The sequence below is a fragment of the Grammomys surdaster genome, unplaced genomic scaffold (genome assembly GCF_004785775.1).
Source record: "Grammomys surdaster isolate TR1022 unplaced genomic scaffold, NIH_TR_1.0 349, whole genome shotgun sequence".
Classification (NCBI taxonomy): domain Eukaryota; kingdom Metazoa; phylum Chordata; class Mammalia; order Rodentia; family Muridae; genus Grammomys; species Grammomys surdaster.
In genome coordinates this window covers 802490-816429 of record NW_021604768.1, presented here as the reverse complement: position 1 = coordinate 816429, position 13940 = coordinate 802490, and the positions used below count along the sequence as shown (strand labels likewise).

At 43.8% G+C, this 13940-nt stretch overlaps 1 protein-coding gene across 1 annotated transcript; it reads right to left on the bottom strand.

The window, feature by feature from the left end:
• Positions 1-1055: 1055 nt before the first annotated feature.
• On the bottom strand, positions 1056-11295 carry LOC114630979 (pyrethroid hydrolase Ces2a-like). Its single transcript, XM_028779302.1, has 13 exons — positions 11153-11295; positions 10410-10614; positions 9096-9234; positions 8290-8423; positions 7951-8209; positions 6703-6801; positions 6300-6440; positions 6100-6180; positions 5674-5818; positions 5146-5283; positions 4664-4736; positions 4055-4259; positions 1056-1314 (listed from the first exon to the last, which is right to left on the bottom strand). Exons 1-12 carry the CDS (start codon positions 11226-11228, stop codon positions 4073-4075), a joined length of 1677 nt encoding a protein of 558 aa, XP_028635135.1. The 5' UTR covers positions 11229-11295; the 3' UTR covers positions 1056-1314; positions 4055-4072.
• Positions 11296-13940: the final 2645 nt, after the last annotated feature.

The following is a 13940-nucleotide window of genomic DNA, read 5'->3' as shown; positions in this document are numbered from 1 at the left end:
GAGTCCCGGATACAACCCCTTTATTACCTGAGGGATGCATTGTGTGGAGGGGTGCTCAGAGTTCCACAGCTTCAATTACATCTTATTTCTGACTTGAATCTTTCCATCCACCTCTCAGGTTATGAGCAACATTGATAATGGGGAAAATTGGCAGACACCATTTGGGCTTTTCTACAGAGCACACCAACACAAATGGTCAGACTTTTAAGGTTGTGAGCCAAGAATTAGCGAGCTTCCATTTATCTCCCATTGCCAAGAGACACTTGAGAAAAAACTAGGGTATCCTTGTGTTTAAAGATGGGGCCACCCTCAAGCTTGTCCTTTGCCCTTTACCTTCTCCCATCCCAGAACCCTCTCTTTTAACTTGAGGATACTGTTCCTAGTGCTGAAGTCTTACTAATACATCTTTTCTGGATCCCTCTCAAGTACATGTTGCCTCCTGGTTTTGCTGACTTGCTCGTAGAGGAGTATTTGGGAGATATTGAAGACTCTTGAGACTCTCCAGTACAGCTCGAAGAGATGATGGAGAACTTCCTGTTTGTGATCCCTGCCTGTAAGTATCATGTGCTCAACACGATTATGTCCATAAAGATACCTCTGGATTGGAACTCTGGCTAGTGGTAGAACATTTGCTTCATATGCATGGATCCATGTGTTTGATCTCTAGTCCTGACATAGTGGTCTTATTCCAAGGAGGTGTCTCAGAGACATACGTTCAGGGATAGCCCTGGTGTACTGGTCTCCATCCATGTCTCTATTTCTTCTCTGGTCTCAAGCTTCTAAGAGCTTTTACTTTTGTAATTCCTTTTGTATGTTGTAAGAGCATGACACAAATGAGAAAAGAGAGGAAATTTTGCCCCAAACTGCTCAGGTATGTGGGGAGGCCAGGGTCATGGTTTAAACAAGGAGTTTTCTAAGGCTCATGACTCAGTCTTAGAGTTCACACACGTAAATGTATACACACACACACACACACACACACACACACACACCTCTAGCCATATCATTACAGACAATCTTAGGCAAAGATATCTTATAAAAAAGATGAAGCAGGATGGATTCAGGTAAGAACCTATATTTCCACTCCGCCAGGCTCCTCCCTGTTTACTTCTGTGAGTTCCAGCACACACCTAACCTCTTCAGAGATATCAGGCCACCACACAACGTGGAGGCAGACTCTGGTAGGGATATTTTCTTTGTTTTTGGATCCTCCTTTTGTAGCAGCAAATGTGAGTCTTCCTTTCTTTTTCTCTCTCCATGAGCAGGTTGGGGACCCAGATGAGCACTTGAGGATTGTCTGAGCTCACTGTCAAACTGAGGAAACAGAAGCTCTGATAGCTCAAAATGATGTGCTAGGATTAGACCTGAGCCCTTCCCAGGGCATGCTTGGCTTTCTGTCCCTGTCTCCACCCAGATGATGTTAGCCCCGCTCCCCCACATTCAGCTGCCACATGCACAATCCCAGCTGTAACCCAACTCCAGCACACAGGTCCCCACCTGTTAAGATCCACTCTCCTCCATTCCCCATCCACCCCTTACTTGCCCCCAGCAATGCCCATGATATGTTCATCAAGTATGGCCTTGGAAGATTGCTCAGAGAGTAAGAACCACCAACTCTGACAAACAACCTGAGCTTAATCTCCAGGACCCACATGCTAAAAGGACACAACTGACTCCTTCAAGTGTCCCTTTACTTCTACATATGTGCCATGACACATGAATGCTTATACGTGCATGTGCACACATTTACACACGTGCATACACTATCATAAGTGAATATGAAACATTAAACAATATTTAAAAGTAGATAGATGACTGAAGTTTTCTTATAAGGATTTGGTCATTAGAGAAGCCATGACATAGAAGTGGATAGAGTGGATAGAATAGGAAATAAGGACTTTCATGCAGAATTGCAGTGTCTCAATGAAGATTCCATGAGGGCATTTATAGATCCTAAGATCACTATAAGGGGCAAGGGCCTCTGAGTCTTGACAGTGCACAGGAGCCTTGAGGGTAGATGTCATACTCAGAGCTCCTGCTCTTGCACACCTCTCTGTCTGTGGTATCTTGATTATGTATCTACTCACAGGAGCTCTGTGGCTTCTCCTGTTACAGCTTTCTGCTCCCTGATCTTCATTCCAGTATATACAGTGGGTTCATTGATATGACAGGAATCATGGTGACTTGAGATTTGAGGACAGGGCACTTGGTATCCCAGAGGGGGTTCAGAAGCCACTCCAAAAGTCTTTGTTAGGATCACTATCGCCATGATGAGACACCATGACCAAAAGCAAATTGGGAAGGAAACGATTTATTTTGCTCACAATTCCATATGACAGGTCATCATGAAAAGCAGTTAGAGCATGTAGGAACCCAGAGACAAGGAGTGATGCAGTGTTGCTCACTGGCTTCCTCCACGTGGCTTGCTCAGCCTGTTTTTTTATAGAATGTAGTACCATCAGCCTCGGGTGATATCATCTGCAATGAGCCGGGCCCTCCTCCATCAATCACCAACTAAGAAAATGCTTTATAGACTTGCATAGAGCCAAATCTAGGCTATTTTCTGAGACATTTTCTCAGTTGAGGCTCCCTTCTCTCTGATGACTCTAGCTTGTGACAAGTTTACATAAAACTAGCCAATGCACTATGCCTTTCTAGTAGGCTAAAAAAAGAAACTTCAGAAGTTTCTTTGCTCTGCCTTCTGGCCATTTGCTTCTGTCTTTTAGGACTAGCCAGTGTAGATCCCTTGAGATAATAACTTTCTTCTGCACAAGAAAACTTCTGCCTATGTCACATTAGGTCAAATTTGTGCCTAAACACGGCCCACATATTCTGTTTCCTGTTCTTGAAACTCTTTCACTTATAACACCACAGACTCAGGCCTAGAAGTCCATCGTGCTACTGGATAGACTTCCTTGCTGGCTGAATGGTGTGGCCTGTGGACTACTGCTTCTCAACTGCCATGTGCAGGAGAAGACTCCCTACGTGGGAAATGGGGACCAGGATCAGAACTGCCCAGTTCTGCTAAATCAGAGACTGAGCAGATCATTTTTTTTTGTACTTTTTATGTGGAGATAGACTTAATAGTATCCTTGCAATGGTCTTGTTTGCACATCCTACCAGGAGAGGGTGCAAGAAGGAATCCTTGAGACTGATTTTCCAGAGAACTGGTTCTCACCACACAGCCAATCTGTGAACATCTTGACCATGAATTTCACAATCTATAAGACTGTACGTTTGTTACTGTTGTTAAGTTACTGAGGTTATGATATTTTTTTTTGTTCTAGAGATATGGATCTTGTTATCTTGCTCTGATTCATGTTATCCTCCTATCTCAACCCCATACAAGTGAGGACACATATATTAATTCCTGTTTGTAGTCAATGTTGTTTTAGGAACAGAGTTCTGAAGGCAAAAGGACTCATAGAAAGCAGACTTTCTACTGGGAATTACAAATATACCAAGAGAGAATACAGGGTTTGATGCAGTCAGTCGCAGCAGTCTACAGTCCCTGAAGCATGCACTGCATTTGAAGAGGGTCTGGAACTTGGAGAAGAGTAGAGTAAGGATGGGCAGAAGAGAGAGGTAGAAAGGAAGGAAGGAAGGAACAAAGGAAGAAGGACAAAGGAAGAAAGAAGAAAGGAAGAAGTGGAGAAAGGGAGAGAGTGAGTGAATGAGTGAGAGAGGAAGAAAGAAAGAAAAGATAAAGGGAGGGAGGGAGGAAGTGAAGGAGGAAGGAAGGAAGGAAGGAAGGAAGGGAGGAAGGAGGGAAGGACAGAAGGAAGAAAGGAAAGAGGAGCCTACTCAAGTGAAGGGTTAAAGAAGATGAGGATACTTTGGGGCTCACACATCCACACTGTTATGAGAGCTTTTATTCACTCTCATGAAATTTTGTCCAGAATGATAAGGAATAATACACAGAGTGGTTTTCATACATGTCTGAAAGAGCAAATGATGAGTTTAGAAATGCTTATGTTCTTGTTGGAACAGCTGATTATAGATCAATGGACTTTGTAACTTCAGAATTACCCCATTTGCTTTCAACATCACATACCTTTCCTGACACAGGTTGCTACAGCTCAGCATGCTTGTCCTGAGAACCCTTTAGCTCCTGGATCTTCTGGGGCAGAGTCTCCATCCAGAACTGAAGCCTTCTGGCCTTCAGTGCTCGGCCCACAGCAGGCTGGGTGTTCAGCTGCAGATACTGCTCATCTTGGTCAAACACAGGCCAGTGGGGTAGATCCTCGCTGTTGGGGTTCCTGTGGATATGGCAGCCAGCAAGGAAGAGTGAAGGTCTCTCTGATTCAAAGCTTGATCCCTTATTTGGTCAGGATAGTAGGTGAGTAGACCAAGGACCTCAGGGGACAGATGGTCTGGTGTAATGATATAGATACAAGTGTCACCACCAGTGTCTACTGCATGTGCAGAAAGGACTTCTGGCTAGTTTTGTGTCTCTCTCTCTGAGGTACCATGTAAAGAACAGTACCACAATAGTGTGACTCACCCAACAAGTCTCTGTAATGAACCATAAATGACAGCTAGAAGGTACCTGCCTGGGTGTTCCCTAAGCTGAAAACTATCATGTAATTAAGGACCCATGCATACTAATGGGGCACACATTAGACCAAACTGTAATGAGGTTAAGAATGGGAAGTATTCTCACCCAGTTCTTGCAAAATTGGTCCAGTACTTCATCATCCTCCTTTTTAACAGCTCTTCCTCCTTCGTGAGGTCAACTGTAGAGAGAAGGAGAACCAAGTGGTAGCCTCCTCATGCAGGTGCCAACTCATGCTCTCCTACAGAAACCACATCCTGAGGGCCAACCCTAGACCTGATTTATACCCTCTTCCCTCCAAATCAGAATACAGGATTGATCAAAGGCACTACTTGATGTTTCTCAGGTTCATTTCTATAGCAGTGTGCCCACATTCCTTCTAGTGCAAGCCAAAGTAGGGAGGGTTTATACTCTAACTCTAGGGTATTTTAGGGGGAGGAGCATGGGGATTTTTTTAAGTTCAGATATGTGTGACACTTCTTCTCTCCCCTCGGAGACTCTCAATTTCTCCAATTGGACACAGAGCTCAATAATCCCTCAGGAATTCATTTGATGCTCCATTTAGCTCTAGAAAAACATGAAAGACTCACAATTCATGCCACACAAATAGGAGCCAAAGACAAACAGAATGTCATCACCATGGTCTGCCTTGACATGGGATGGTCTGGCATGCTTGATGAAGCTGGGCAGATGCTGGAACTCATAGAAGTACACAGGAGCATGGGAACCTGGAAGAGAGGACACATGTTGACATGATTTCTCATATGGAACTTATCTGCCTAACCTTTGGTAACAAGAAAGCTTCCTCTACATTTATCTGGAATAATTGTTGAGTGGTGAAATCCAGACTGGATCATTGGACATGGCAAACTTTTGTTAATCAGAGACCCTGGTCTTCCAAGCTGAGTAAATGATAAGCTACTGAATGTAACTAACATATTTCCTCATCTAGCCCTGGATAGGATGTCAGCGTTTACACTACACATAAAGATTTAGTGGGGGAAAGCTGAATGCCGTAAGAGACCAAACCAAGACATACGTCTGGACACTGCAGCGCTCTTCTGAGTCCCACAGATCTGAGCAGTCCCTGTCCTTGATCTAGTCCCAGATGTACTCACGCTGGAAATGTGCCACTTGGAGAGCAGGGATCACAAACATGAAGTCCCCTAGCATTTCTCTGAATTGTGCTTGGAGAGTCTCTGGGTCCTCAGTGTTCCCCATGTACTCTTCCATTAGCAGGTCACTACATTCTGGAGGAAGCATCTATACCATGAGGAATCAGTAAGAATGATGACAGGCAGGCAGCAGCCTCTATGCAAAGATGTCAGCAATAAAACGAAGTCTAGGGGTAAAAGTATAAGCTCTGCATTGATGCCCACAGAAACACACACACACACACACACACACACACACACACACACACAGAGAGGCATGCATGCACTCATGCACAGACACAGACTCACACACTTTGTTTTTGGAAATGACATCTGGGAAAAATATACAGGAATCTTCTCTATCAGGACAGGAGCCAAGGTCTCTCTCACCATCTGTGCTGCAGTGCTCTTCAGGACACCTGGCAGGGTCTCTCTGGTTATCTTCTCTATGATATGTTTAAGGCCCATGTACTGGAAGGCAGAGGATAGTCTTAAGTATTGGAAAGTTTGGAACTACATCAAGGTATCTCTAAATTATGAGTACCCAACATTTGAGGTTATGTTCTCAGGGGCTTAGAACTAGATCTCACCGTGGGGACTCTCCAGCCACATTCATCTGAGGTGATACCAATGATGCTGGGGACAGGATGAAAATCCTTAGAGGCCAACAGCTCTTGAGGATGCTTGGGAAAGAACTTCCCATCCACCACTCCCGGGATCATCTTGAAGACCTACACAGCATTGATGGTCAGCGCTAAAGATCAATCATATAAATATTCTAATGCCCATGACTATCCACAGCAATTCCCTATATCCTATCTAATGCCAGGGTTTCTAGAAGAAACTTGACATAATAATTTGCTTGTTTTGTTCTTTGTGCACACTGTACTGAAAGGACACCAAACCAGAGATTAGATAGCACATTTGAGTAGTAAGTAATGATAATCCAACATCCTGTTCATCAGGTCCTCAAAGACACACAATTCTCCCAACCTGGTTAATAGCCAGGATCTCTTGTTTACTCTTTCCTCGCAGGCAGTGTATCAGGGCTTCTGAGTCTGGGACCTCACATCCAGATAGGTTGGCTACTGTCTGTAAATGGAACAGATAATGGTTAGCTTATCCCTCCTAGTAGGGAGCAGAGTTTCTATGATTCTACTAGAAGTTATTTCAACCAAATTACACATCCTAGTGTTTGTTGTGTATGAAAGGAGGGTGTGGAAGTTTTCACATTTTCTGTTGCCCAGAGGTGACAGCTTGGAAAGAACATTCTACCTGCATATTGTTTTGATGTTACTTTGGTATCTGTGTGTATTTGTGTGTGTATGTGTATGTGTGTGTGTGTGTGTGTGTGTGTGTGTGTGTGTGTGTGTGTTACTCTTGGGTAACCAAACCATATGTATGGTGTAGCATATTTTGCCCATGAAGGTCAGAAAACAGTCTCAGCTGTTACATGTCATGATATCCCTTGTTTGCATTTGTCTACACCAGCTTAGCTGGCCTATGACCTTCCCAGGAGTCTTCTGTCTTTGTTTTCTATACTGCCATAGGAACACTGGAGTTTCCGACTCTTATTTCCACCACCAGCTTTGTATTGGTTCAGAAGATTTAAGATTGGAGCCTCACACCTGCACAGCAAATATTTTTACAAGATAGCGCTTTCCATCAACTCATGTGTTCTTGTAAGGTTTCTTTGTCTCAACTCAACGCAAGCCATGATCATCTGGAAAGGTAGAACTTCAGCTGAAGAATTGCCTCTATCAAATTGGTCCATAGACAAATCTGGGCATTTTCCTGAGAATTGACTGATGCAGTAAAGCCCACCTCATTGTGGACAGTACAACCCATGGGCAGGTGTTCTGGGTTGTATAATAAAGCTAACTGAAAAGTCATGGGTAACAAGCCAGTAAGCACGTTACTCCTTGGCCTCTGAATAAGTTCTGACCTCCAGGTGCATGCCTGAGTGCATCCTTTCCTCAAGATTGGTCATAAGATGTGAGCTGAAAGAAATGAATCCTTTCCTCTCCAAGGAGCTTTTGGTAATCATCTTTAGCACTACAATAAGAAACCAACAGGGAAACCATGCATAAGTGTTTTTGCTAATGACAGAAACTACTGGATAGAGGTTTTCTATCATATAATGTGCTCAGCATACATAAAATTCACTTAACTGAACACCAGACCTCAAGAGGCAATGACTGAGGTAGCATTCCAGGAGCAGGTGTTCTTGAGGTCACTTACCTTGTAGGCCCATTCAGAGGTGTCAGAAATGAGGTCAGGCAGCAGGGCCACTCCACTCTGCATAATGGCTCCATGAAAGAGTCCTTGGGACATTGGGGACACAACAAGAGAAGACACACTTGTGCCTCCTGCTGAGATCCCAAATATAGTGACCCTGTCACGGTTGCCTCCAAAGTAACCAATATTTTTCTGCACCCAGCGTAGGGCAGCCACTTGGTCCAGGTATCCCCAGTTGCCTCTGGCATGCTGGTCTCCAGTGCTGAGAAGTAGCAGGAAGAAGAATTGCATGGTTGCCCATGAACTACTTAGTCCCATTAGCCAGTCCAGTCCCAGGCTTACCTGAAGAAGCCAAGGATACCCAAGCGATACTGGATGGAGACAACTACTATTTCCTCGGTAGCTGCCAGTGTGGATCCATCATTCATGGAAGCCCATCCTAGAACCAGTCCACCACCGTGGATCCATACCATCACCTGGAGACAGACACTCAGATGCCAGGAGGCCCATACACATCCCAAGCTCAGCCACATTGCCCACTAGGTTATCAACTGCTTTGTTTTGTGCAGATAGATCTACAAACAAATCTTAGGATCTCAGGAAATGAGCCCCAGATGAGGTGGTTAAGGCCTGTGAGCATGTTTCCATTCCTGCTTCCCCAAGAGAAAATCCTAGCGTAGAATAGATTCCAGATCAAAATTATATTCATTGTTACTCTCATATCCACCTAAGTAGAACAAGAAATGGAGTGTCTTCTTAAGTGACTTTCCTGATTGCTAATCAGAATGGGCATCTGATCCAATGGCCAAACAGATAACTTGGTGCTAGAAACTTGGATGATGTCAATATTCAGCCGTTGTGCACCATCTTGAGTTGGTGTGCCAAATTGATAGAATTCCTGGTTTATTCTAATGCCTAGAACCTCATACCTCCCAGAGCCCCAGGACTCTGACACACACACACACACACACACACACACCACACAACATTAAGCACCTTACCATGGGCTAATATGACCTTCATGAACTCAGTAAGGTAAGACTACGAATCAAGATCTAAACTACAATGGAGATCAGAATTATTTTGTTCCTTCCGATCCTCCACAGAAATAAGTGACCTGTTTCCAGATGCCATAGCTTGACACTCACAGGAAGGTTAGAGCCCTCGTGGGCATGGGCTGGTGCGTAGATGTTGAGATACAGGCAGTCCTCAGACATAGGGATGGGAAGCATGGTCACATTCATCTCCTTCATAGCCTCTGAATTCATCACATCAGTCTGCAGACACCTAGTGAAAATGGAAGGCAGGAATTTCAAGGTGTGTGATAGTGAAATCTGTATTGTAGTTTGAATTTTCTCTTAGGGACCCACAGCTTGTGCTTTCCATGATGGCTTGCTAACGTGATTTTTCTCTAAAGTCCCTACCACAGTAAAGGCCACCAGTCCCGTGCAAATGGAAATTGAGACAAAGTTTTTCATGGAGGCCTCCTGATACATTGTAATATTCTGAGGTGCTACTTTATGTAGAGTTATGACAGCTCCACTAAAAATTATATGATTTCTGTTCCAACATTCAATTCTTCTGTATATACAATCTAAATCTTGACATAATGGTTAGACTTGATTGTTGACTTGAGACACTGTAGAATCACCTGGGAAAATTATCTTAATAAGAGGTTGTCTTGATCCTGTTGGGAGATCCACATGCCAGTGGAAAGTTATCTTGTTAATGTCCTTTGCAATAGGAATACCTGCCAATGGTAGGAGGCACCATTCCCTAGGAAGGGGCTGCTGGATTGTATAAGAAAGGAGAAGGTAAGTTAAAGTTAGCAGGCATGCCTGTGACCTGTAAGCTCTGTCCTTCATTATGGATATGATGCAATAAGCTTTCTTAAACTTCTGCCTCTGTGATTTCCCGCCTATGGTTGATTATATGTTTGAACTATCAGCGATAATAAAATATGACTTCTCTAATTTTCTATCCAATGATATGTTGTCACAGCAACAGAAATAAAACAAACATATTGGGTTATAGGATACTATGCCCACATAGCAACTGTAGGAATGAATGGACAATACCATTGTACAGGGTAGTGGGACATCCTTCAGTTGGCTTCTAAGTACAAAAAGTTACTTTCTTGTTCCACATAGTCTCCACTTGGAAGCATGTGTACTTTCCTTACTCAGTGATACAGGGACAATGAGTGATCACACGGAGAGTGAAGAATGGGCACAGTCTCTGCTCCTTACTGCAGTACCTTCAACTAACTCCCAACAGGTGCGAAACTCTGAACCAGCAGGCTGGCACCATTTTTCTACTGTAATCCTTAGCATATTTTTCAGATACATGCATTGGAGATGCCCCTCAGCACAGGCAGAAAACTGCTATAGAGCTGAGGTAGAGGAAGCACTTCACTGTGTCATAAAGCACAGGCCCAAAGTCTCCTCAGTCTCAGAACTTACATGGCCGGCTCTGAGGTCGTATCTCTTACACTACTCCATGGCTCAGGGTCCTCAGGAGGTGCAAAGCGCAGAGGTCCTACAGGAGGCTTGGCAAAGGGAATTCCGAGGAAGGTGTGGACACCAGCTTTAGTGTCTTTCACGTGGACAAGGCTGCCTCTCACCTGGCCAGAGTGTGTGTTCCTGATGGGGCTGTCTGAGTCCTGGCCTGTAAATAGAGAGATGTCATCAGCTGTCACCACATTTGGGAATGTCTACCTTGTCCTCACCATGATACATAGGGAAGGTAAGCTGGGTTGTCTCAGTTCAGCAGTAGGATGTGGAAATGAGGGCTTCTGGATCACCTAGGGACAGATACCTTGTCCTCTGACCTTCTTGTAAACTGACAGGGCTCTTCCATATTCAACAAAGTGACAGACTCAGTGCCACTTGGCATTATGAAGGAATTACTGTCATTATCCATGTTCAGTAGCATCTCTTGGTACAATTACACACAGAGGAGGAACCTGTCTTGCTTGTTCTTCTGTCTCTGTTGCCTCCTCAGTATTTGCTAATGTCAGGCATCTCTGACTCTTCTGTGCCCTGGTGGGACATTAGCAAGCACACAATCCCCCTGCTGTCATCTGTAATTCTCCACCAGCTCCTTTTCCCTCCCTATTGCCTTCCATCCCACAAGCTCAGCTGCTGATTCTACAGAACTGGGGAGCTCTAATCCATGTCCCTTCTGCTCACTAAGATAGTCTCACCATGCACAGGCTGGAGGAGAAGAAGGAGCCCATAGGCTACAACATGCAGCCAATCAGGAAGTTTAGCAAATGGCATTGTTGAATCTCAGGCTTAAACCTGTGCTGCTATAAGATGAGAGTCTCACAGCAAGAAACGGAACAGATCTGCCTGGCTCAGGCAGGAATTTGTACCTTTATGGGTGTAGATGTGGACAATTGATTCAATGGGGCAAAGTTCTTATTGCAGAAGAACTGATAAGGCAGAAGCCACAGGAAGCCAATAGCCAGCAGGCAGGGTAAAGCCACTTCTGCAGTTTCTGTTCCTTCCCTGGCCTTCTGGAAAGACACAGCATGGCATCTGAAGTCCTTCTCGAAAGCCAGGATCTCTGATCTCCGATATGGAATCATCATGATCCATGGCTCTTTTACTCACTAACCCAATATGGGTGTTGGTGTGAAGAGCAGGGAGCAGAAAGCTGTAACAGGAAAAGCAATGGGGCTCCTGTCAAAAGGTATACAGTTGTGATATCAACTTAAAGAGAAGAACAAGGACAGGAGCTTGATTGTGTCTTTCACCCTCAAGACTCCTCTGTGCTCACAGCACTCATAGAGTAGTGAGTCCACCCTGGAGGCCCATGTCCCTTGTGGTGACCTTAGGATCACAGATACACATCCACTGTTAGGTCATGGTAGCTTCATTGAAAGACACTGAAGTTCCAACACTTATGCCCCCATCTGCATAAAGTGGTTACTCACAGCCCCAGACCCTGTTTAGATCAACTTCACAGTCATTTGTCAATTGACAAACATTTTAATGTTTCCTACCATTTTTTTATGCATTGTGTACATGTACATTCAATCACATACATTCAAAGATCAGAAGAAAGTTTGTAAGAGTTACTTCTCTTTCTGCCATGTTGGTTTAGGGATCAAACTGAGTTTCATGTGCTTGGCAGCACACTTTGTAACCTGCTAAGCCCGTGACCAACCTTTCTCCTCTGCTACTTGACTTCCATGGGGTTCTGTTTGCATATCCAGAATAGAAGTTTCTGATCAAAAGTCCTAGCAAGCTACATCAAAGAATATCCAATGATGAGCTTACAACTAACCACACTTGATTTCCCGGAAGAAGTGGTGTGGGGATCAATGTAAGTTAGTCCTTTGTATCTAGAATTGGATTTGGTGCTATGGTTTCATTCCCAGATGATATATGATCCCATAGGCCAGCACTGCAGGATTTCCTTTACAGTCCTGCTTTCTCCTGTCTCCATGATACAGTGTTGTGTCTCCAACACATGCTTGCCTAATCTGTGGTCCCAGCAATTCCTGATGGACATTTTACTTTTAGTATTTGGTTCCAAGGAGCGTTTAGGCTGAGGAGACTGAAATGTCACTACCTTCTCCAATCTCTGGGTCAAGCAACCAATATCTTTATGTTTCCTGAACATTCTGGTGCTTTTTCCTAACTCCAGACTCTTTTGTAGCTCAGCTGGAGGAAAGTCCCCATATCCTCTGCGGAGGACATTTACCATCATTCAGAAACCAGTGACGTGGTAAAAATGTGGACTGGAGAAAGCACAGGTTCTGTTCTGTTGAGGGAGTCAGAGACATAGTCTAACCAACAGACAGACAGACAGACAGACATTAAAACAGAGGTCTAACTGCATAGGCTCAACATTCATGGAAACACCTGCATTGAGACTCCCCTCTACACCCATTTAGTATTTTCAGTGTTGGCAAAGGCATGAAGCACCCCCATACATGATTGGAGGAGATTCAAAATTGTGTGGTTTCTTTCAATGACAGGATGGCGTTTTTCCTCAAAAATTAAGCACACCCTTGTTCTTTGATTGACAAATTTTGCTTTGAGGGCTTTAGCACAAGGATACAAAATTACTGATTACAAAAAACCAGCAAATAAACAACAACAGCAAAAAAATATCATGTTATAAAAAGTTGGTAAGAGCTTAACAACATTAACAACAAGAATGAAACAATGGAAACCACTCAGAAGACTATCAGCTTGGTTGTGGATAAATATATGTTCATGTATGACTGATGCCCTTAGTCACTTGAATCTCCAAGATTATTAATTGATCTATTAGTAACAGAATGAGTCACCATTGATTTCTTTTCCATGATAGAATAGCCAGGGCCCTGATGTTTCTAAATCATAGACCATTTCCAAGCAATTTCATCAGAAATTAGTCAAGTGGTTGGCAGGAACAGTGATCAGAGAGAGATTGACATAAAAGAACACAAGGAACCTTACTCCAGTGAAAGAAACACTTTAATATCTGAAGTGAATTTTGTTAAGTAGTTCGTATTCTTTGTGAGTTAACCGGGCTATGTACAAACATTCAACAATTAAGTTTTCTAACAACAACTACAGAGTTACTCAAAATCTAAAAATTTCTTTGCCAATGTCCAATTCATTGGCAGAAAGGCCATGGAAACCTCACAGTGATGTGTGCAGTGGGAGTTGAATGATGCATTCAGGCCTAGTGGAAGTACCAGACATAAGCCCTCCTGCAGGCGAGAAGAGTACTTCCCTTGTGAACCCAACAGAAGCCTGTTGTTAACACACACACACACACACACACACACACACACACACACACACTCACACATCTCTCTCTCTCTCTCTCTCTCTCTCTCTCCCCCCTTCTTAGCATGGAAGAGACACTACAAAAAGCGTATCACTTTAGTAATGTCCTAGGATTGGCCTTCAAGTTATTGCATGAATCCTGCAAAAGGGAGAAAGAGAGAGAGAGAGAGAGAGAGAGAGAGAGAGAGAGAGAGAGAGAGA

Bases quoted from the DNA above. Each gene is read 5' to 3' on its own strand.
- LOC114630979 (XM_028779302.1), bottom strand. From the start codon at position 11,228: ATGCCATTTGCTAAACTTCCTGATTGGCTGCATGTTGTAGCCTATGGG. The intron at 5,819-6,099 runs GTGAGAGAGACC...CTCATGGTATAG, and splicing joins AGAGCACTGCAGCACAGATG to ATGCTTCCTCCAGAATGTAG. The intron at 5,284-5,673 runs GTGAGTACATCT...CCTCTCTTCCAG, and splicing joins CCAAGTGGCACATTTCCAGC to GTTCCCATGCTCCTGTGTAC.